The 25,387-nt window shown below is 40.4% G+C and overlaps 1 protein-coding gene across 1 annotated transcript in view; it reads left to right on the forward strand.

Moving 5' to 3' along the window:
- CENPT (centromere protein T) overlaps positions 1 to 25,387 on the forward strand; it is a 687,603-nt gene that overhangs the window by 622,718 nt on the left and 39,498 nt on the right. Inside the window, exon 12 of the mRNA XM_044082068.1 lies at positions 5,156 to 5,317. Coding sequence (XP_043938003.1) covers positions 5,156 to 5,317 — 162 coding nt within the window. The remainder of the gene's footprint in view (positions 1 to 5,155; positions 5,318 to 25,387) is intronic.

A 25,387-nucleotide genomic window follows, 5' to 3' on the forward strand; every position in this document is an offset into this window, starting at 1 on the left:
AAATTGCTGTTAAAAAAGGAATAATTAGTAGAGTGTACAAAATACTGCATGATAACTGTAAGAATCAATCAAAGGAGGCCAGAAAGGATTGGGAAGAGAGATTGGATAAGCAATTTACAAAGAAACAATGGGGAGATGTATGTGTGTGTCCCAAATGTGCAGTAAAGTCTAGAAGATTTAGGATCTCTGCTTGGAAGTGTTTGCACCAAATATACCAAAGTAGACTCTAGAGAATTTTTCCTAAGGTAAACAGCAAATGTTGAAGGTTTGTTGGGGATGAAAGAGGTAACTTCGAACATATTTTCTGGAAGTGCAATGAGTTGCTAGATTCCCTGTAGACTCCTCTGTCAGAGATGTTGCGTGAGCAAATTGGTGTAACTAATTTGTGCTAGGATACAGGATTGGAATTGGCTAGACATAGTAAGGCTTTGCTGAGCCTAAATATGGTTGCTGCCAAAAAAGCAGTTACTGGAAAATGGAAATCAAAGTCTAGACTGACTTATAGTAACAGAGATAAAAAAATGGAATTGGAATCTTTAGAAAAGGGTAGGAGCAAATTCTGTAGGAAAACTGGGAACTGAGAACATCACATGCAGAGGAGGAATGAGGTTTAAAAGAAGGCAGGATTTGAATGAGCTGTGTAATGTTTGACTGACAATTACTGGGTAGATTTATAAGTGATGTATAATGTTTGCAACTTCAACTATGTCAACATGGTTTGTGATGTATAATGTTTGCAGCTAAAATTATGTCAGTATGTTTTGGTTTCATTTATATAAATGTGGGATTACTTATGTCATATATAATAACTTGAACACAGTCAATGGCATGTAATGAACCCCAAAGAGAAGGTGGCGCTGATATCAAAAAGTTACCATGAATCAATTAGTCGTATCTAAATCCTTAAAGCTCTCTCCCAAAATTAAGATACGATGCAATGAAAAATGCAGCAGCAGTCAGCAGACCTAAGAAAATTTAATGACAGAGTAGCGCTTTCACCAACAGGCTTTATCAACTCACAATGACAACCTTATACTAATGCTTTATATATAAAGTAGAAATACATTCATTGGTCAGCTAATAAAGCAGTTAAAGCTAATTAAATACATTTAAAGAGACAACTTAAAATGCATGCTATGTCCTAAATATCTACATATATATATCTAATAACTCTGTATAAAAAAACAAGTACTTCATATGCATATTCGCTTATAAATATGTCTGTAGAGAATATATAAAATAACATAAACATTCATACTACATCCTAAAGATGTACATATATGGATGTAATGATTCTGTATAAAAACATATACTTCATATGCATACTTACTTGATACCGAGCAAGGGGATACCCCTAACACCAGAGGTAGTAGTAAGAAGGAAAACACAGAGTAATTAAATTTTCAATTGTCATTAAATTTTCTTAGGTCTGCTGACTGCTGCTGCATTTTTCATTGCATCGTATCTTAATTTTGGGAGAGAGCTTTAAGGATTTAGATACGACTAATTGATTCATGGTAACTTTTTGATATCAGCGCCACCTTCTCTTTGGGGTTCATTACATGCCATTGACTGTGTTCATCTTTTTTATCTGGTATGCTACTGGAATTGGAATCCCGTTCCGTTTGGTGATCGTTTTTTTGCTGTTCTTTTATATATAATAACTTAATAAAGATGTTTCTTTAAAAAATTAGTGATCTGCTGGAAGATTGGCTAGGTGGTTAGAACTGATACAACTTGATAATTGTGCATCGTTAGAGAGGGTCTGAGTTCTCCCTACAGTGACCATAGTTAAAGGCCTGCAGGATGTTTGTCGTTGTATTTCTGTGATTAGATAACCTACAGTGACCATAGTTAACGGCCTGCAGGATGTTTGTTGTTGTATTTCTTTGATTAGATAACCTACAGTGACCATAGTTAAAGGCCTGTAGGATGTTTGTCGTTGTATTTCTGTGATTAGATAACCTACAGTGACCATAGTTAAAGGCCTGTAGGATGTTTGTCGTTGTATTTCTGTGATTAGATAACCTACAGTGACCATAGTTAAAGGCCTGTAGGATGTTTGTCGTTGTATTTCTTTGATTAGATAACCTACAGTGACCATAGTTAAAGGCCTGCAGGATGTTTGTCATTGCATTTCTTTGATTAGATAACCTACAGTGACCATAGTTAAAGGCCTGTAGGATGTTTGTCGTTGTATTTCTTTGATTAGATAACCTACAGTGACCATAGTTAAAGGCATGCAGGATGTTTGTCGTATTTCTGTGATTAGATCACCTACAGTGACCATAGTTAACGGCCTGCAGGATGTTTGTCGTTGTATTTCTGTGATTGGATAACCTACAGTGACCATAGTTAAAGGCCTGCAGGATGTTTGTCGTTGTATTTCTTTGATTAGATAACCTACAGTGACAATAGTTAAAGGCCTGCAGGATGTTTGTCGTTGTATTTCTGTCATTAGATGACCTACAGTGACCATAGTTAACGGCCTGCAGGATGTTTGTCGTTGTATTTCTGTGATTAGATAACCTACAGTGACCATAGTTAATGGCCTGCAGGATGTTTGTCGTTGTATTTCTGTGATGAGATAACCTACAGTGACCATAGTTAACGTCCTGCAGGATGTTTGTCGTTGTATCTCTTTGATTAGATAACCTACAGTGACCATAGTTAAAGGCCTGTAGGATGTTTGTCGTATTTCTGTGATTAGATAACCTACAGTGACCATAGTTAAAGGCCTGCAGGATGTTTGTCGTTGTATTTCTGTGATTAGATAACCTACAATGACCATAGTTAAAGGCCTGCAGGATGTTTGTCGTTGTATTTCTGTGATTAGATAACCTACAGTGACCATAGTTAAAGGCCTGCAGGGTGTTTGTCGTTGTATTTCTTTGATTACATAACCTACAGTGACCATAGTTAACGGCCTGCAGGATGTTTGTCGTTGTATTTCTTTGATTAGATAACCTACAGTGACCATAGTTAAAGGCCTGCAGGGTGTTTGTCGTTGTATTTCTGTGATTAGATAACCTACAGTGACCATAGTTAAAGGCCTGCAGGATGTTTGTCGTTGTATTTCTGTGATTAGATAACCTACAGTGACCATAGTTAAAGGCCTGCAGGATGTTTGTCGTTGTATTTCTTTGATTAGATAACCTACAGTGACCATAGTTAAAGGCCTGCAGGATGTTTGTCGTTGTATTTCTGTGATTAGATAACCTACAGTGACCATAGTTAATGGCCTGCAGGATGTTTGTCGTTGTATTTCTGTGATTAGATAACCTACATTGACCATAGTTAAAGGCCTGCAGGATGTTTGTCATTGTATTTCTTTGATTAGATAACCTACAGTGACAATAGTTAAAGGCCTGCAGGATGTTTGTCGTTGCATTTCTTTGATTAGATAACCTACAGTGACCATAGTTAACGGCCTGCAGGATGTTTGTCGTTGTATTTCTGTGATTAGATAACCTACAGTGACCATAGTTAACGGCCTGCAGGGTGTTTGTCGTTGTATCTCTTTGATTAGATAACCTACAGTGACCATAGTTAACGGCCTGCAGGATGTTTGTCGTTGTATTTCTTTGATTAGATAACCTACAGTGACCATAGTTAAAGGCCTGCAGGATGTTTGTCGTTGTATTTCTGTGATTAGATAACCTACAGTGACCATAGTTAACGGCCTGCAGGATGTTTGTCGTATTTCTTTGATTAGATAACCTACAGTGACCATAGTTAAAGGCCTGCAGGATGTTTGTCGTTGTATTTCTGTGATTAGATAACCTACAGTGACCATAGTTAAAGGCCTGCAGGATGTTTGTCATTGTATTTCTGTGATTAGATAACCTACAGTGACCATAGTTAACGGCCTGCAGGATGTTTGTCGTTGTATTTCTGTGATTAGATAACCTACAGTGACCATAGTTAACGGCCTGCAGGATGTTTGTCGTCGTATTTCTGTGATTAGATAACCTACAGTGACCATAGTTAAAGGCCTGCAGGATGTTTGTCGTTGTATTTCTTTGATTAGATAACCTACAGTGACCATAGTTAAAGGCCTGCAGGATGTTTGTCATTGCATTTCTTTGATTAGATAACCTACAGTGACCATAGTTAACGGCCTGCAGGATGTTTGTCGTTGTATTTCTGTGATTAGATAACCTACAGTGACCATAGTTAACGGCCTGCAGGATGTTTGTCGTTGTATCTCTTTGATTAGATAACCTACAGTGACCATAGTTAACGGCCTGCAGGATGTTTGTCGTTGCATTTCTTTGATTAGATAGCCTACAGTGACCATAGTTAACGGCCTGCAGGATGTTTGTCGTTGTATTTCTGTGATTAGATAACCTACAGTGACCATAGTAAAAGGCCTGCAGGATGTTTGTCGTTGTATTTCTTTGATTAGATAACCTACAGTGACCATAGTTAAAGGCCTGCAGGATGTTTGTCATTGTATTTTTTTGATTAGATAACCTACAGTGACCATAGTTAACGGCCTGCAGGATGTTTGTCGTTGTATTTCTGTGATTAGATAACGGTAAGGGAAGTGGGGGTCCTTCTTTCCTTACCATGCCCAAGCAGAACCGGTTGCCGAACTCCCACTACCACAGATCTGCTTAGCTCCTAGTTTGTTTGCCTGTGACATATGCCGGGCATTATTGTCTTTGATAGACCTGCATTTTTTGAAGGAGGAGGAGCCCCTGCCGTAGAGGTCTTAGAACACCTGATTATATGCTGGTACTTTTGGCTGGTTGGGATGCCAGCAGAAGATCTGTTGTGTGTCTGTAACTAGAATGAATATGGCATTAGCTGGTATCAGCATGGAAACCAGAGGAGGATCCTTCTTGGTGTCATGAGCACTAAGAAAAGAAAAAGAAATAATAGACAAAAATTGTTTCTGTAGACCCAGACTAGTGGCAAAGTATGATGGGTGACTTCAGGGTGCCACCATATTAAACTGGGCTTTTAACTGACAACAGCTGTGAGCACAGTGGCAGTGTTACTACCCAGAGAGTCTTGTTCCCCATATTTGAACTTTCTTAGATTCCTTGAATTATTCCTGTTTAGATTAGATAACCCTTTTTGCAGGGATATCAATTGCTGTCAGTGTGGAAATGCATGTTGATGAAACGTATTTTGTTCTTTTCTACAGAATACAGAAACAGGTGCCTGTCCCTAAAAAGGAACCACACAAGAGAGTGCAGAAAAGTGCAGAGAAAGTGCCTCGTCTGCCAAGAAGCTTGATTAAAAGCATATTTGCTCATTATGCAAAAGTGAAGGTGTCAAAAGATGGGTATGCAGCAGTTGACAGATGGTATGACCCAGTTTTTTTCATATATTATCATAATCTACTACACAGCATGCTTGTTGTCAAGGAATAGTTAACAGGAAGTTATTGTTTGCATGGTTTACCACTTGCTTTTCTAGAATCGATGCAGTACAGTCAGTCTGAATTGTACTATATACGTTCACCATTTGCTTTTCTAGAATTAATGCAGTACAGTCTGTCTGAATTGTACTATATGCCATTTTCTTGTCTCCTTAGAGCAATAAAAATGCCACTTTGTTTTCCTTGCCTGATGCTTTTACATTTACAACTCAGTAAATTGATTTAATAGACATCCAAATGGGTTGAGTTATTTGTTACTCTAATAGATGGATAGCAGAAATAAAAGTTAAACACTTGAATATAGTACTACTGTATGTTCATCATGTTTCAGTGTTATAGTAATAGCTCCTTGAGATTTCCTGCTGTGGGAGCCCTCGACAGGCCTGAATACCAGAGAATTCCCCACCCTTCCAGGCCCAGCAGCGACCGTGTGTTACATTGCCAGGATGTCAGGGTTTAAGGGTTGTTGGCCAGCGCCATTTTCTAGTTCTTTGTTGCTGCTGGAGCATGATACAGATGCATTGTGTCTTTGGTCATTTCATAGCCAGAGTTTGAACTGATATAAAGATAAACACCCCCTGGGGAGCTGTTTTCCTTGTCTTTATCTACTCTGTGGTAAACACCCCCTGGGGAGCTGTTTTCCTTGTCATTATTACTCTGTGGTAAACACCCCCTGGGGAGCTGTTTTCCTTGTCAGTATCTGCTCTTTGGTAAACACCCCCTGGGGAGCTGTTTTCCTTGTCAGTATCTGCTCTGTGGTAAACACCCCCTGAGGAGCTGTTTTCCTTGTCAGTATCTGCTCTGTGGTAAACACCCCCTGGGGAGCTGTTTTCCTTGTCATTATGTGCTCTGTGGTAAACACCCCCTGGGGAGCTGTTTTCCTTGTCATTATCTGCTCTGTGGTAAACACCCCCTGGGGAGCTGTTTTCCTTGTCATTATCTGCTCTGTGGTAAACACCCCCTGGGGAGCTGTTTTCCTTGTCAGTATCTGCTCTGTGGTAAACACCCCCTGGGGAGCTGTTTTCCTTGTCATTATCTGCTCTGTGGTAAACACCCCCTGGGGAGCTGTTTTCCTTCACATTATCTGCTCTGTGGTAAACACCCCCTGGGGAGCTGTTTTCCTTCACATTATCTGCTCTGTGGTAAACACCTCCTGGGGAGCTGATGTTCTTCGTCTTCCATTGCTGCAGTCCTGACTATTGGGTATAGTCCGCGTCCCAGTCGGCCCGAATACCAGAGTATAAGGCTGACGTCGGTCATGGCGCCTTAGACTGACGTCAGTACGTCAGGGTACTAATGCGCATGACCGGCGCCATTTCTCAGTCTTTTGCCGCATGGTCCGATGCAGAAGCAATTTTGCGAGTGCAGGTTGGCGTTCTGAGATTTTCCGAAACCGGAGTTTCAGACCGAAACAGAGTTGGCTAAGTAACCGTTAGAACATTTTGGTTTTTCTTGCCTCAGTATTTAACCGGATGTCAGAAAAAGTGAATAACTGTATTTTGTGGGAAGCAGATACCGCATAGGGATTATCATACATTGTGTATACCTTGTTTAGGGCCTGAGCACGACGTTGTTGGTTGCCGCTCTTGTGCTAGATTTAACAAGCACTATTAAGAGGAGGCTAGATTGTGCTAGGTTAGTGTTTGGGAAGCTGTAATTATACTATGCCGCCGGATGCTCCGACGCCCGCTTCATCCAAGAAGCGCAAGGACAAAACAGTGAAGCCTAGGGGTGAGGAACCGCAGTCCCGGACGCCGGTTCTTTAGTAGGCTCAGGGGAGCCGGAGGTTTTGCCAGGAGTATCTATGGAGTCTCAGGCAGATACTTTACTGTTACAGGATGTGCCCTCTCAGGAGGTAGGCCAAGCTGAGGGGGCTTCTCAGGTAACTGTTCTTCCCTCTCTTCCCAAGGTAGTTAGGGCCTCTCCTTCTGTTGCCAAAGCTTCTTTTAGAGGTAGGCCAAGTTCAGCTTCTGTGGGGCTTCTCCTAGCATTTCGGGCTCTGTGCCTAAGAAACATATGCTTAAAATGGCAGAGGATTTGATTACTCTGATTAGAGGTTCTATGCCCCCGCCTGATAAGAGGCCTAGGGTGGAACAGGAGTTTGATAGTTTTGAACAGTGTTCACAGGCTTCAGAGTCTTCTGTGGAAGACTTGCAAGAGTTTCCTACTTATTCTGATTCTGATGTGGATGATTCCACTCCTACAGCTTCTCCTCCTGAGGATTTTTCATTTTCAGAGACTCTTCACTCCATGAGGGAGCACTTTAAATGGGAAGGCCAGGATTACTCTGATTCCAGGAAAAGGCTTAGGGAATTCTTGTATTTACCCCAGCATAGGCCATTAGCTATTCCTCCTGTGTTGAATGTGGTGGAGGATGTTTTTGCAGAGGCTTCCCTGAACCCTGACTCCTTGCCTCCTGCTCCTGTTAAGCCGGATAGGTATTATAGGGTGCCCGAAGCTCATAAGTATTTGTTTAAGAGTCCTAGGGCGGACCCAGAAACTGTTTCTCAGGGGCCTAAAGGTGTTAAAGCTTCTGTGGTTAAAAATCCTGTACCCTCTGATAAAGAGGCAAGGGCTTTGGATAGGTGGGGTAAGAAAGTATATACTTCTTCCACTCTAGCCATGAGGGCGTTGAATTGTCAGTTTCATATGCTAAAATATCAGAATTATCTCCTTTCACAATTGAAATCTAAGGTGGATGCTTTGGCGGAAGGTATTGAGTGTAAAGAATTGCTGGATTTGGTTCATGTGTCTGAACAAGTGGGTAAGCATTCTTTGCAGTGTGGTTTTGATGCTGTTCAGGCCTCCTCGAGGGTGGCTGCTGCTAGTTCTGTTCTTCGCAGACATGCCTGGTTGAAGGATCAGAATTTAGCTGAGCATGTTAAGACCAGGATTTTGGATGCTCCTTTACAGTCTGATGTGTTGTTTGGACCGCCTGTGGAAGCAGTTTTAAAGAAAATGGAGGACAAAGCTAAGTCTATGCAGACTGTTAAAGATTTTTGCAGGTGCAGCCTCCAAGTTTAGTAGAAATTGGCCTGCTAAGGGGTGGACATATCCTGCTTATGGTTCCCAGTCTAGGGGTAGGTCTAGACGTGGTAGGGGCAGGGCTCAAAGTTCGTTTAGGCCTAGATCAGACAGTTCACCTGCTCAGACTTCTGGTGAGGGCAGGGGTCAGTCCTTTCGTAAGCAAACCCAATGACCTGCCTTTTCAGCTGCCAGTGGATTCTCGCCTGGCAGCTCCTTTGGGAGGAAGACTGTCTCTTTTCAAAGAAAATTGGGATTTAGTCACTCAAGACAGATGGGTGCTGGATATCATTCATCACGGTTACAGATTTTATTTCCACACACTGCCCCTTTCAAAGGCATGCCAGATGTTCCTCCTCCACAAAGAAAAGAGGCTCACAAGCAAATTTCTCAGTTACTTCAGATAGGGGCCATTCAGCCAGTCCCTGTATCAGAAAGGGGCTTCGGATTTTATTCTCGCCTGTTCCTAGTACCAAAGAAGGGGAACACGTGGAGACCAATTTTGGATTTATCTATCCTCAACACTTATCTGGACATTCCCAAGTTCAAGATGTTGACGTTACAACAACTGTTACCTCTGCTGGGCAAAGATCACTGGATGGTAACTTTGGATCTCAAGGAAGCTTACCTTCATGTGCCTATAAGGCTAGGTTGCAGAAAGTATCTGCGTTTCAACTGGAGATTTTCATTATCAGTTCTCTGCATTGCCCTTTGGCTTATCTACTGCCCAGAGTATTCACAAAGGTTCTGGCTCCAGTGATAGCTTACTTCAGGCTTCAAGGCATTCAAATCTATCCTTACTTGGACGACTGCCTGATTCTGGCTCAAGAAAAGGAAGACCTTCTACAGCATCTGGAATATGTCATAGCAGTGCTAAGATGCCTGGGGTATTCTGTGAACGAAATAAAGTCCAGTCTAGTACCCTCTCAAGACATGTGCTTTCTGGGTGTGAGACTGAATACAGCAGCCCAGATGGCCTTTTAACCCCGGACAAACAAAAGAGTCTGTCACTTTACTTCCATCAACTATCTCATCAGTCCGTGCTGACTGCAAGGACAGTCCTTCAAGCATTAGGGTTCATGGCATCTTGTATTCTGGTGCTTCCCAATGCCAAACTGCATATGAGGAAGCTGCAATGGTATCTCAAAATGTATGGACACAGCACTGCCAGGATTTGGACACTGTCATTCAAATAATACCTTGCCTTCAAAAGGAATTCTTGTGGTGGGCTCAGGAATGTCACCTAAACAAGGGACTCTCTGTGACCCGGCCAGAGGCGAGTCAGATTTTAACGACAGATGCCTCGGACACTGCTTGGGGAGCTCATCTAAATGGAAAGTGGATACAAGACAAGTGGCCTGCCAGACTACAGCATCTACATATCAACATGAAGGAGATGTTAGCAGTCCAGTTTGCATTGATGGCTTTCAAGGAGTTACTTCTTCCAGGGCAGGTGTTGATTCTAACAGACAACACAACTGTCATGTGGTACATCAACAAGCAAGGGGAACACATTCTTATCCTCTATGCAGGCAAGCGATGATTTTATGGGAGACTGCTAAGCCTGCAACTAACTCTTCGGGCAAGGTTTCTGCCAGGAGCACAGAACTCCCTAGCAGATGTGTTAAGCAGACAAATCATGGATCCCCACGAGTGGAAACTGGATCTTCATGTATTTCAGAAATTGACAGTGTCATGGGGAACTCCAGACATAGATCTGTTCGCTTCTCCACTAAACCACCAGCTGCCAAAGTATTGCACAAAGGGGTTTCATCACACAGCTTGGAAAGTGGATGCTCTGTCTTTCAGTTGGAAAAACCTTCATGTCTATGCCTTTCCACCTCTGCCTCTTCTTCCAAAGGTATTATTAAAGGTCAGACAAGACAGGCCAAGGATGATTTTGATAGCTCCAGATTGGCCTCGGCAACACTGGTATCCACTACTACGGAGTCTGGTAAGGAAGCCTTCATGGCCTTTACCTCTGATTCCTCATCTGTTATCTCAGAAGGATGGTCATCTGCTCAATGTCAAGCTTCACTCTCTTCATCTAACAGCCTGGCATATTCTCTCTTGAAGCACAGCAGGTCTCAACTTCCTCAGCAAGTTTTAAATGTGATTATGGAAGCTAGAAGACCTAGTACAAGGAAGGTGTACGCAGACAAATGGAAGAGATTTTTATTTTGGAGTACAGCAAAGAATTTGGAGATTTCTGAGCCTAATTTGAGTGTGGCTCTTCAATATCTTACTGAGTTATTGGACAAAGGTTTGTCCTTCTCTTCCATTAAGATTCATGCTGCAGCAATTTCAGCTCATTATGATTGTGACCCACCTTTGTTTTCGCATCCTTTGTTCAAGCAGTTTCTTAGAGGGGCAAAGAATATAAGACCCCCACGTAGAGCTCCTACTCCTGCTTGGGATCTCAATTTTGTGTTGGAAAAACTTACTCTACAACCTTTTGAGCCTGCGGCTACTGCTGAGTTGAAATACTTGTCATGGAAGACTGCTTTTCTGTTGGCCATTACTTCTGCAAGAAGGGTGTCTGAGTTGCAGGCCCTTATGGCAGTAGAGCCTTTTTTGATTTTCCATAAGGATAGGGTATCATTACGCACTAATCCTTCCTTTATGCCTAAGGTGGTTTCTAGTGTGGCTTTAAACCAAACTATTCATTTGCCTACTTTTATGCAGATCCCCAAAATAAAGGGGAAAAGATTTTGCACACTTTAGATGTACACAGGCAATTGAGATATTATTTAAGCAGGACTAAGGATCTTAGGCAGTCTCAGCAGTTGTTTGTTTCTTTTGCCTTGAGTTCACAGGGCAAGCCTGTGTCAAAACAAACTATTTCCGGTGGATTGGCTTTTGCATTGCATTTTGTTATTCCCATCATGGCAAGGAGATTCCAGCTGGGATTAGGCCTCATTCCACTAGGGCTACTGCCACTTCTACAGCATTTCTAAGGGGGTGGCAACTAAGGATATTTTGGAAGCAGCTACTTGGAGTTCAGTGCATACTTTCTCTAAGCATTATCATCTTCCTATCTACTCTAAGTCTAGGGCTGGTTTTGCCACTGCTGTTTTGCAAGGCATGTTATCAGCTCCTACTTCCTTATAATTTGCCAGCCTCCCTTTCCTCTGCTTTGGGATTCTACCCAATAGTCAGGACTGCAGCAATGGAAGACGAAGAACATAGTACAGTTTTGTACCTACCATAAATGTAGATGTTCGAGGATTCCATTGCTGCAGTCCAATTTACCCTCCCTCCTTCCCCTCTGTGTTTAGGGGTGGTTGTGTAGGTGAGTTTACATACTTATATTTTTTGTATATATATTGTTGTACATGTTTTTTGGTGCAGGTTGTTTTTTGGGACTTGTCTTTTTGGGTCTTCTGACATCTGGGGCAAGAAAAGACTGAGGAAATGACGTCGGTCATGCGCATTAGTACCCTGACGTACTGACGTCAGTCTAAGGCGCCATGACCGACGTCAGCCTTATACTCTGGTATTCGGGCCGACTGGGACGCGGACTATACCCAATAGTCAGGACTGCAGCAATGGAATCCTCGAACATCTACATTTATGGTAGGTACAAAACTGTACTTTTTCCTTCACATTATCTGCTCTGTGGTAAACACCCCCTGGGGAGCTGTTTTCCTTCACATTATCTGCTCTGTGGTAAACACCCCCTGGGGAGCTGTTTTCCTTCACATTATCTGCTCTGTGGTAAACACCCCCTGGGGATCTGTTTCCCTTGTCATTATCTGCTCTGTGGTAAACACCCCCTGGGGAGCTGTTTTCCTTGTCAGTATCTGCTCTGTGGTAAACATTCCCTGGGGAGCTGTTTTCCATGTCATTATCTGCTCTGTGGTAAACACCCCCTGGGGAGCTGTTTTCCTTGTCAGTATCTGCTCTTTGGTAAACACCCCCTGGGGAGCTGTTTTCCTTGTCAGTATCTGCTCTGTGGTAAACACCCCCCTTGGGAGCTGTTTTCCTTGTCATTATCTGCTCTGTGGTAAACACCCCCTGGGGAGCTGTTTTCCTTGTCATTATCTGCTCTGTGGTAAACACCCCCTGGGGAGCTGTTTTCCTTGTCATTATCTGCTCTGTGGTAAACACCCCCTGGGGAGCTGTTTTCCTTGTCAGTATCTGCTCTGTGGTAAACACCCCCTGGGGAGCTGTTTTCCTTGTCAGTATCTGCTCTGTGGTAAACACCCCCTGGGGAGCTGTTTTCCTTGTCATTATCTGCTCTGTGGTAAACACCCCCTGGGGAGCTGTTTTCCTTGTCATTATCTGCTCTGTGGTAAACACCCCCTGGGGAGCTGTTTTCCATCTCATTATCTGCTCTGTGGTAAACACCCCCTGGGGAGCTGTTTTCCTTGTCATTATCTGCTCTGTGGTAAACACCCCCTGGGGAGCTGTTTTCCTTGTCATTATCTGCTCTGTGGTAAACACCCCCTGGGGAGCTGTTTTCCATCTCATTATCTGCTCTGTGGTAAACACCCCCTGGGGAGCTGTTTTCCTTGTCATTATCTGCTCTGTGGTAAACACCCCCTGGGAAGCTGTTTTCCTTGTCATTATCTGCTCTGTGGTAAACACCCCCTGGGGAGCTGTTTTCCTTGTCAGTATCTGCTCTGTGGTAAACACCCCCTGGGGAGCTGTTTTCCTTGTCATTATCTGCTCTGTGGTAAACACCCCCTGGGGAGCTGTTTTCCATCTCATTATCTGCTCTGTGGTAAACACCCCCTGGGGAGCTGTTTTCCTTGTCATTATCTGCTCTGTGGTAAACACCCCCTGGGGAGCTGTTTTCGTTGTCTTTATCTACTGTACAGTTACATGTCAGTTGTCAAGATATGTACTTGAGTGTGGGGAAACAAATCCCTCACCAGGAATTCCACTCTGTTTTTGCGCAGATTTGGAGCAGGACATGCCCATTTGTCCCCAGTGTGCCTATTTTAATTTCATGACAATTAAGCATGTGGCAGAATCCCTAGAGAAGTATTTAGAGAAAGAAAGGGAACATAAGGTGCTCACATGCACTTTGAGACATCCCCCAGTCAAGCCACACTCTAGTTTTCCTGTTGCACAAAGAAGAAGCATCTTAAGCAAGTTAGGGTCATGGACAACAGCCAGCCAGTGATGAGGAGAGACACCATCTCAGTTCTCTCAACTGACCAGGCCCTATTATTGTGTCATCGGTTCCCTCAGAGTCTGTACAGGTTAAAGGACTTAGGTTATTGGATGGATCTGGGATCTCTGTGAAGGTTACAGTTTTCAACACCCATTCCAAGATTATTAAGGGGTAGGGAGGAATTCCCTGTTTAAGAAAGGAAGCCTCAGCTAACCGTGCGTAGGCCACAGCCACCCACCGGAAACCTGGGCAGAGTACATCCAGCTCCAGACCTAAGAAAGCTATATCTGGCCTGCTTTAGCATATGCCATCTGGGTGTCAGTTTACAAGGCCTACCTGAAGGATCGCATCAGACTAGATGAGAATTTTATGGCTGTTGTGAGATCTGGACAGCATAGCCATAGCAGGATCCCTGCTTCAGAATCTTCTCCTGTAAACATCAACATTTATGATAAGCAGACACAATTGTATTTTCAGGCTGTAACAATGAGGAAACCTCTTTGTGGATCCTATGGGATGGATTCATCCTTTATACTAACCACTATCTGGAAAATGGTTTTAAGAAGTTTCTACTGTTAAGGTTTTTCACATTTGAAGAGGAACAACTGAAGAGTGTTAAAGAGAAAATAAGTGAGCACTTGAATAATATGTATGAGTTTAGAAAGATTGCTGTTAAGCAACTATGTTTTGACAAATGCAGATCACAAAAAACTTTTAGAGTGGTGGCAGGATTGTCGTCAAACTTAGGGAGCCTACAACAAGGAAAATAACCTTTGATCCAATGGAGGTATTAGAGATATTTTGGAAATTTTATGAACATTTGTATAAAGCAGAGGAATGTGGGGGAAAAAACACAAATGGTAAAGTTTATGAAAGAATTATGCCAAGGTTACAGGAAGATGAGGCTCAACAACTAATAGGATAGGAGAAGATGAGATAAAAACGGTGCTGTATAATCAATTTACAGGGACGTCATCAGGAATAAATGGTACTCCTGTGGATGTTTGGAAATTAGGAGGGAAGAAAGTGATAAAAGATCTGGAAGATTTTGTGTAACAGAATTTTCGGAGGAGGGGAAGCACCAGTATCTTGAAAGGAAGCTGTGGGGGCTGTACAACCCAAAGAGGGTAAAGATATGTGAGGCTCAGCTTCATTTAGACCCCATGCAATTTTAAACCATGATTATAGAGTGTTTGGTTTATACTAGCTAACAGGATGGCAAAGGTGTTGCTGAAATTGATGCGTATGGATCAGTGTGGTTTTATGGAAGGTCGGTGAACGTTTAACAACATTAATAGAACAGTGATGATCCAGAGGGAAGCAGAATGTAAGAAAATACCTCTGCTGTTGGAGCTGGGATTTTATGAACAGGCAATGGAAGCATTGTCATTCCCCACACACAGTAATTAGAAGGATATATGAATGATCGGAACCAAGAATTCAAGTGGGAGGGTTCCTGTCTGATTAGTTGGTTTGAACAGAAGTCTTCTCTTTCCCCTTTGTAATTTGGATTATATTTAGACCCATTGGCAAAGAAAATAAGGGTCTCTGAAATTCAAGGTTATAATTGCTATGGTAATCAAAAAATGTTGACTTTATGTGCAGATGATATTTTGTACTTGATAAATCAAGAAACGAATATTTCAGAGTCGTGAAACTTTTTGGAACAGTTTCATATCTTTTCAGTATATAAAACTAATGAAGGTAAAACAAAGACTTCAATTATAAATTACGTACCCAAACAAGAATTGGTTCAGCAATGCCCATGTTTATGGGGATAAGCTTAGATGAAGTATTTAGAAGTGCGGATTAAAAAGGCTTCTGCTATGGCAGCTAAGAGAAGTGACTAAACAAAGAATAATGCAAAAAAACTGAGAAACTGAATGCTCATGAAAATGAAAATATTTTCAGTCTGTTTAGTTTTATATAATTGTCAGGCATTTTTTTTTTTTTTGCCAACTAGAGAATTTGCAGGTAATAGTTGTTAAAGATTTGATGGAATTGATGTGGGAGAGAAAGAGGACAAGAGTTAAGTGGGAGAAGTTGGTTCTCCCAGTAGAACAAGGTGGTTTAGGATTACTTGTCTTGAAGGCATATTTTTGAGTTATGCATTTAAGGCTCACATACATAAAAAGCAGAAGGTTAAAAATCAAAGTAGAAAGGGATGATGATGAAGCGGGGGTGGGGTCAAGAAATAAGTTTGGGGTCAGGTTTTGGATGCAGATCCTTAAGGAGAATAATAACCGTACAAAATATTATATTCATAAAGTATTTTAAAAACTAAGCCGACACGAGAGTGGTAAAAATTGATTTCGTCACTAAGGATGACTACAAGCAGGGGTAGAGAAAAATAGACAAAAGAGGGCTGGGAATTACTAAGAAAACTGGTAAAGGAACCCCAAGGTATTGGGAGCAAATAACTGAAGAGGTAAAAGTAATAGAATGGGAAGAGGCCAAGAAAACATTTGGACTGCAGGCCAGAGATTGCCTTCCCTATCAGGGACTGATATCCGAGTATAAGCAAAGAGAAAGAGCTAGGGGAGTCCTAAGTATAAGACCTGCTCTGGTACAGTTTTTAGTCAAAAAACAGAAGATGCTGTTAAAATAAAGATGATTAGTAGGGCGTATAAGATATTGCACGATAACTATAAAAATAAATCAGAGGGGGTTAGAAAAGATTGGAAAGGGAAACTAGAAAGTCAGTTTACAAGGGAACAATTTACGAACATATATGTTGCTCCAGTGTATGGAACAAAGTTCAGAAAGTTTAGGATTTTTGCTTGAAATTGTTTGCATAAATGTATTTATACCCCAAGGAGACAAAAATATTTTTTTCTCAGATAGATATGTTGAAGGTGTAATGGGGGAAGAAGTTTTTGAAGAGTGTCATAAGCTGGCCCATTTAACAATTCCCTACAGAGTACTCTGTCAGGAATAATGGGGGAGCAAGTGGTTGTGATTAAGGAAATCATTCTTTTGAGCTGGGACGTATTCCAAATTCCCCACACATAGTAAGGCCTTATTTAATTTAATTTTATTAGCTGCCAAAAAACATTTTTTTAGAAAACGGAAATATAAACCATTTATATCTGAAGTATTGAATAAAAGGGGAAGAGTAAATTACTTAGAAATAAATGGAATTTGTGGGAATAATACATGCAAGATAATGTTCCGGAAGAGGAGGAAGTGAGTTTTAAGAGAGGGCAGAAATTGAGCAATTTATGTAATGTTGGACCAAATGACAGTTGTATAAATAAAGAAAACATATATGTAATGCATGCAGAAATGTTAATATGATTTGTTTTCTATTAATGTATGTGTGCCTGTATCTTGTGTTAATAAAGGTGTTTAAAAAGGAGGTTTTGCTGTGTTAGTGCTGGTACAGGATGTGGCATCCTGTACCAGCTTCATAAAAGCATTTAACCCATAAGTGTACCACTTTGTCTTTGCTACGTTTACTCTTGGATCTTGATTTATCTACCACTTATAAACTTTCTAGAATTCACAAACCTAGCTATAAGGCAACATTGTGCCTATGTGACCATCATATTACTAACAAGGACCCAAACCAGCACTGCTTGTGTTGTCACGGGGGGAGTATGACATCCAGCACTGTCATTACTACCCAACATTCAACCCTTCCACCCACAAATGCTAGAGAGAGGAGAGTTTCTGGTCTTCCTTGCTTACCGAGAGGTTGGTGGCATTTGAAGGCTTCTCATATAAAGACTGGGGGAGTGTGGTTCCACTGCGCAGCCTGAGCAGGCATCATCCAAAATTATTACATGGACCAAAAATCATAGGGTGGGTCATAGTCCCAGGTACTAAAATAATCCTGAAGTAGGGGCAGCTCAACCCTGGTTAAGTCTTCAAGCTCAGGCAGTAGCAAGTTTTGGGGAGTAGTTACAACCCTGACTATCACTGGGGGAAGGGAGAGTGTGAGTTATAGGGTACAGGTGCTGTTCCACATGAAGCCGGTCAGACAGACCCGAACAGTCTGGTCTAGGAGAGGGAGGGAGCTTTATAGTCACTCGGGCATTGTTTGGGGTACTTGATGTCTTCCTTTTGGGTTTCCTCCAAACAGGAGGATCTGTTGGCTCTGGCTTGGGGACTAACATTATTAGGTTGCCCCATCTCGAAATCTAGCAAGATCTGTTGGCTATGACTGAGAGGCACTCACCATCATTCACTGTCCATGACATTGTTTGTGGCTGCAAGTGTAGACATCAAGAAAGTGCTTGATGTATGTTCGAGAGCTTGAGTCATGGGTGATGGGGCCACACTCTTGGGAAATATGGCTTAATTCCACCGCCATTTCTAGTGAAAGCATCTTTCCTCCACTTAGATGATTTATGTTGCTTGAATACAGGCCACACAAAAGGTCAGATGATCAATCATGTGAGAGGCCATACTTAAGATCATACCTGGAGGTAGTGTAAAATGGTGGCACTGTGCTTCTCATGCTGATGTGATGAGTCTAGTGATCTGCAGCCTCTTATCTCTCAGCTGAACAGCCCCCCCCCAATGATCCCTTCTGTGGGGAGTATTTCAGATTAGTATGGTCAAACAAGGGCTGACCTAGTGTTCCCTTTCCTTTTCCCAGAAATCCTATATGTGGGTATGGGTAAGGAGGTGAGGTGCCTTGTGCAATTCTGCCCTTGGGAGCCACTCAACAGACATGGAGTTTTGTAGGTTCATAGGTTAATAGGAGATTACTAGGCTAATGACCCTAGAGCCCTTACATGCCTAGCCATGTTTAATCCCAAGTTGCCTCAATTGGTTAAATGGACGATATTCGCAGAGCAAAGTGTATGATCAACACTCACGACCCGTGTCCATGAGGGACATGGGCTTCACCCCTGGGGTGAATTTGCTGCCACCCAGCCATTTATCTAGGTTGCATTTGAATAGTCAGAGAGGAGCTCTGTTTCACTTGAATTAGAAATTGATTCCAGAGGAGTGGCAGTCTCTGGGAGATGTTATCTGTCTCTCCAGCATATTCTTTTTATGTCACAGGCTAGGTTAAGATCCCTAGAGCAAGTGACTGTTGTGCCATTTGACTTGCAGACATGCAGCATTTCCATTAGGGCAGGGACGAAAACTGCCCTGTAGGGGAGGCATAAGTCACCTGTCAGCAATCTATAAGATCAAGTGTTGAATCCAAAGACAAAATAAACTAGCAAAGCGAACCAGTAGACCCAAAGAGGCTTACGCTTCTAAAGTAAATCCAAACGCTGAAGTTAGTAAAAAGCTCCGTGAGACTTCTAATGTGAAAATCCATTTATTGTTAAAAAACTTTAAGCGCTAAAATGAAAATACACTTTTCGTCGCCATATAGTATGCAACTTCCTCAGAAGACAGCTAAGGCTGTAGCCTATTTCCTTTTATTTAAAAACATCACTTAATTAATTGATAAATAAGACAGTCATTCCTTAAAGGGCTTTGTTCATATAATTCTCCCTAGTGCATAAATATTCTCTTATTTATATATATATATATATATATATGTGAAGCTTAGTCAATCAATCTATGTAAATACATTAAATGTACTAGCAGTGAGAAAGGAATGAAAACAGATTTTGTTGTTCTCAAGTAATGAAAATGTTAAAAACACATATAAAAACATTGTAAATTATAACGTTAAAACAGGTTTAAATATAAATATGGATATGTTTTAACAACCACAGCTAACTATTATAGGGGTACTGAACACCTAGATATCTTAGTTCCCATTGTTGAAGTCAGTGCAAATACGTTTTATTAACAACCTATTAGCAGCGTTAAAAACAATATCAAATGGTCCAGAGATCCAAAAAATACCTGCTATAGTGACCAAAAGAAATCGAAATTGGAAGCCTGTATCTAAAATTTGTGTAAAATTTCATACAAAATTTCGTATAAACTTTCATTAAAAAATGAAATATGCAATCTTCGGTGTAACCTCCCACAAAAAATAAACATAGTAAATGAACGCCTGTAAAGTAAATTGAAGGTTAGGTAATAAATTTATAATTATACATATTTATGAGCTATTTTAAGGGCTTTTTCAGTAATTATAAATTTAATATTTAAATCCATGATAGTTGATTGGTACGTATTCCTATTCATTCTTTGACTATCAACTATACCAAAAGTTAAAGCCTAAAAAAAATACCAAAAGTTAAAGCCTAAAAAAAATATATATATATATATATATATATATATATATATATATATATATATATATATATATATATATATATAATAGGTAGAGAAAACCTAAAGGATACAATAAAGGCTAAAAATTAAGGGCTGAAACATACAGGGCCAATAAATACAATAAAGGCAAAAAAGTACAATAAAAGCTAAAAAATACTGGCTAAAAAATACAATAAAAGCTTAAAAATAGAGGCTAAAAAATACAGCCTAACAAATAATGAATGAAGGCTAGAAAAAACCTATAAAGTTAAAACATCTAGTTATAAAGACTCTATCATCTTTCCATATTTTTCAACCTTAAAATACATTTAATAGAGGACATTTCGTTGATTCCTGGGTATTGGTTTGCGTTTGTTCTCAACTGCCACACAAGTTCTTTCCTCTCTAATTTTAATGGTTCATATTTACTTCTAGGATCCTCACTTATTTGTTCTATGGCTTTAAATTTGAAACTGTGACCCACATTTTCTAAACAATGTCTAGCCAGAGCATTTTCTAATTTCTGCCTAGTGATACAGTAATTATGTTCATATATCCTATCTTGCAGCCTCCTATCAGTTTTACCTTTGTAGAAGGCTGCACACTTCACGCATTTTGCTTTATAGACAACCTGTTTACTACTACAGTTAAATTTATTTCTAATTTTGTAGGTTACGTTGTTTATCGTGAATGTACAGCCTTCTTCTATATGTTTGCAAACATTGCACATTCCACATTGTCATCCCTGCATTATTAACATTTTTATGGTTTTTGGTTTGCAAAATTTCTTTCAAATTCAAGCCTCTTTTATAATGTTATATTTGGTTTATCTGGTACTAAGTTTTTAAGGTAACTATCGTTAGATAGCAGTTCCCAGTTTTTTGAAACAATGTTTCTAATATCATTAGAGTCCAAATTAAAGGTTGTTATGAAACTACATGAGTAATTAAATTTGACTTCATTAGTAAACTGAGGCTCTGGGTCATTCCCATTTATTTGGGAAGTCCCTAGTAGAGGTATATATTCACCTCTTAGTCTCTTGGTTTGGACCTCTATGGTAATCTCTTGGATAAAGTCAACTGGGTATCCCCTTTGAAGGAAAAAGCTTTGAAGTAGGTCACATTCTTCTAAGAAATCATTGTCGCATGTATTCATCCTTGCTGCCCTCACCATTTGACCCTTGACAATAGATTTTTTTCTGGTGTAATGGGTGGCAGCTTGTAAAATGTAGGAACATATTGGAGTATGTCTCCTTTCTATAGATTCTTGACATGTACCTGTTATTGTTGTAATCCTTTCTCAAGTATACATCCAAGTACTCTATAGAATCTCTACTGTACTTGTGTGTGAACCTAAGGAAGTCTGTGCTAGAATCTAAATATTTAAGCATTTGTCCTATTTCTTCTTCTTTACCTTCGAAGACCAGGAAAATGTCGTCAAGGAATCTTGTATAGAATGGAATATGTTTCTTGATTATGTCATTTTCCAAAATGGTCTTCTTCTCCCAGTAGGCCATGACTAAGTTGGCGAAGCTGGCTCCGCAAGGGGAGCCCATCGCCACGCCTATTTTTTGATGTTGTATCTCTTTATTAAATAGTATGTAATTATAGGAGAGTACTGTGTCCAAAAGTTCCCCTATTAATTGAATTTCATTAGTAGGTGCTCCTAGCTCTCTCAATAGTTGGGATACCCATTCTATCCTTACTTCGTGTGGGATACTAGAGTAGAGGTCTTTAACATCTAGTGTAACTAGGTAGCTATCGGGCATAAAAGGCAATTTGTTAACCGAACAAAGGAATGACCATGAATCTTTTGAGATCTGTTTCTCTTTTTAGCTTTTATTGTATTTTTTAGCTTTTATTGTACTTTTTTGCCTTTATTGTATTTATTGGCCCTGTATGTTTCAGCCCTTAATTTTTAGCCTTTATTGTATCCTTTAGGCTTTCTCTACCTATTATATATATATATATATATATATATATATATATATATATATATATATATTTTTTTTAGGCTTTAACTTTTGGTATAGTTGATAGTCAAAGAATGTATAGGAATACGTCCCAATCAACTATCATGGATTTAAATATTAAATTTATAATTACTGAAAAAGCCCTTAAAATAGCTCATAAATATGTATAATTATATATTTATTACCTAACCTTCAATTTACTTTATAGGCGTTCATTTACTATGTTTATTTTTTGTGGGAGGTTACACCGAAGATTGCATATTTCATTTTTTAATGAAAGTTTATACGAAATTTTGTATGAAATTTTACACAAATTTTAGACACAGGCTTCCAATTTCAATTTCTTTTGGTCACTATAGCAGGTATTTTCTGGATCTCTGGACCATTTAATATTGTTTTTAACGCTGCTAATAGGTTGTTAATAAAACGTTTTTGCACTGACTTGAACAATGGGAACTAAGATATCTAGGTGTTCAGTACCCCTATAATAGTTAGCTGTGGTTGTTAAAACATATCCATATTTATATTTATATTTAAACCTATTTTAATGTTATAATTTACGATGTTTTTATATGTGTTTTTAACATTTTCATTAATTGAGAACAACAAAATCTGTTTTCATTCCTTTCTCACTGCTAGTACATTTAATGTATTTATATAGATTGACTAAGCTTCACATATATATATAAATACGAGAATATTTATGCACTAGGGAGAATTATATGAACAAAGCCCTTTAAGGAATGACTGTCTTATTTATCAATTAATTAAGTGATGTTTTTAAATAAAAGGAAATAGGCTACAGCCTTAGCTGTCTTCTGAGGAAGTTGCATACTATATGGCGACGAAAAGTGTATTTTCATTTTAGTGCTTAAAGTTTTTTAACAATAAACGGATTTTCACATTAGAAGTCTCATGGAGCTTTTTACCAACTTCAGCGTTTGGATTTACTTTAGAAGCGTAAGCCTCTTTGGGTCTACTGGTTCGCTTTGCTAGTTAGCAATCTATAAGATACAGAGTACAGTGATAGGGCTTTCAGTCTATCCACATAGGTCTTGGTTTGGAGGCTCTGTATTTTTTTGGTGTGAAACCTTTTGTCCATCTTCATGGGTATCTGATGAAGTACATACAAAAGGGGGTAGTGTACTCTATTAAAGGTCTGATGAGGGTTGAGCACAGTGGAGTTATAACATTCTTAGACCTGGATGTGATGCCCTTATTTATGAGATGAGCAACGTAGAAGGCTTTCCTCACCACTGTGGAAACTTGGTGGTCGAAGTTCAGATTGCTGTCAACCTGTGTTCTCAAATCTCAAATGTTTATTTGTTTGACGTGACCTTCGTGGATTATTTAATAAACTATCAACTTCATCCAGGTTGTCTCCAGCAGTCGGTGGCACTTTATTCATTTATTGGTTTTTTGTTGTGCCTTGGTCTTTTGTGTTTTTTTCTGTGTTCTCAAATCTCACACTACTGGGTTTGAACTCAGGAGTGTGCTATCTATATTGTAATTAGCAAGGATTTCCACTTTGCCAAAGGGGATAATAATGCACTTTTTAGTTTGAGTCCCTGGCTTTGGCACCAGTCATTTGTCTGCTTCAGCCCCTTCTGTAAAATGGTAACATTGTTGGGGGATTCAGTGATTGTACCAAATTTGCAGTAGTCCGCGAACTTTGTAAGCCAAAGGCCATCTACTTTAGCCTGGTCTTCTGAGAAATAGATTCCAAACCATAAAGAGCCCAGCACAGATCCTTAAGGTATGCCACTGGTGACTGCTGTACTGATAGAGGTGGTCTCTCCAACTTTGACTGTTTATGTTCTGTCAGAGAGCCAACTGGCTACCCATCCAGTAACGTGAGTGGTAATCCCCAGCTGGGACAGTTTCTTAATACCTGAGTGGGGGATTGTGTCAGAAGCTTTGGCTAGGTCAAGGTAGGCAGAATGCACTGTCTTTCTCTTGTCAAGGGCCTTGGTGACTTTCTCAAAGAAGTCTACTAGGTTTAACAAGCATGATCAACCCTTAACGAAGCCAAACTGGGTTGTGTATAGGGTTTTAAGGTTGCCTGTGTCCATGTTGATGTCCATTTTGATTCCTTCCATGGCCATGCCGTTGAAGCTGGTTAGATTTGTGGCTCTGTAGTTCCCAGGGTTGGTTGATGGCTTCCTTTGTGCAAGGGGATTATTCTTGCTATACTCCACTCTCCTGGAACAAAGCCAGTTTTTCAGGCTGTGGTTAAAAAGGGCACCAAGTAGGTCTGCTAGGTCCTGTTTTAGATTACTTAGTAGTCAACCTGGGATGTTATCTGGTCCTACTGAGGCCATGTTTTTGGCCTTTGAGAGTGCAGATATGACTTTATCTCTGGAGATAATAGGCAGAGGACTGGTGTCAGGTGTTCACTGGGGTATGGCTGGAGAAGACTGGGGGTTATGTTTGCAGCATATCTGTCAGCTAGCAGGTTGGCAATTTCTTCTGGTGTAGAATGAGTGGTTTCATCTGTTACCAGTTTGGCTTATTGCTGGGCATTCCCTTTTGGGTTTCGGACGTACTTAAAGAATGTCTTATGATTATCCTTAGCTATGGATGCTATTTTAGCTTCATAATTGGCTTTAGAGGACTTGACAAGATTTCCGATTTGCTTGTTCAAACTGTGGAGAGAGTTTTTCCTTTGCTGAGTTAGTTCCCTCTTGTTCTTAGACATCAGTTTCTTCCTCCTGTTATATAACTTGTTTATACTTGAGGTCCACCAGGGTGGCTTGTGTTTTTGGTAGGACCTGGTTTTGATTTGGTCAGGTACAGCTGAGTCTATACAGTTGCTTAAGTGTTTAAACAAGGCATTTGAGTACACCTGCATAGGAGTCATTGTTGTCTGTGATTTCGGGGAGTTTGACACTTTTTATACCATCGCTTAGTAAGCCTTGAGTTAATGTGGCACTTACTGTAAAGGTAGATGATTGTTTCAGACACTTTTGTCTAGGGATTTCATAGCCAGACATTGAAATGAGTACCCAGCAAGTATCTTCGAGCCAAATGTTTTGTCATCTTTTTCTGGCCATCATAGGTCACATATGCTGTCATAATCACATGGCAAGGGAGTATATTTCTCTGCCACTGTGGGGTTTAGCGTTCTGAACCATTCATTTTTCCTAGCTTATAGTCATCCCTCGTTGACCAGGTTGTGGAGTATTTTGGAAATCTCCCAGAGTCTGGGCTCACTAGAGATCTTAGTCATGCCGTATCATTGGCTTCTGTGATAGGCTTCCTAATAGAATACCGCATTTTTGACTGTAGTGGCACTGTTGCCAAGACTGCAGGTTCAAGCATGTACCATCCTTCAGCATTACATGCCTGCAAGTTCAGGCATGCGACTCTGAAGGTTGGCATGGTTGAGATTATCCTTCTTCATGGAGGATATGAGGAAGCACTATCCTGTATAGGTAGTTTGAGGGAGAGTGCTCTTCACTCTGGTGTCTCAGTACTTGGCTGATGACCTCTTGAGGAAGAGCAGACCATTACCACAGAGAGGACCTTTATGACCTCCCTGTAGTCTCCTCCTCTTCCATATGTCCTATGCCACTGCTGGTCAAGTAGTTCAAGAATATGACATCATCATCTACTCTGCAGCAATCTTCACTGTGTTTAGGGAAGCCCATGAGGGTGGAGCTTAATTTTAGAATTCATAGTGGCTTGGATAGCCATCCCT

This window comes from Protopterus annectens, chromosome 8.part1, assembly GCF_019279795.1.
Source record: "Protopterus annectens isolate FY-2018-M chromosome 8.part1, PAN1.0, whole genome shotgun sequence".
In the NCBI taxonomy this organism is placed as follows: Eukaryota; Metazoa; Chordata; order Ceratodontiformes; family Protopteridae; genus Protopterus; species Protopterus annectens.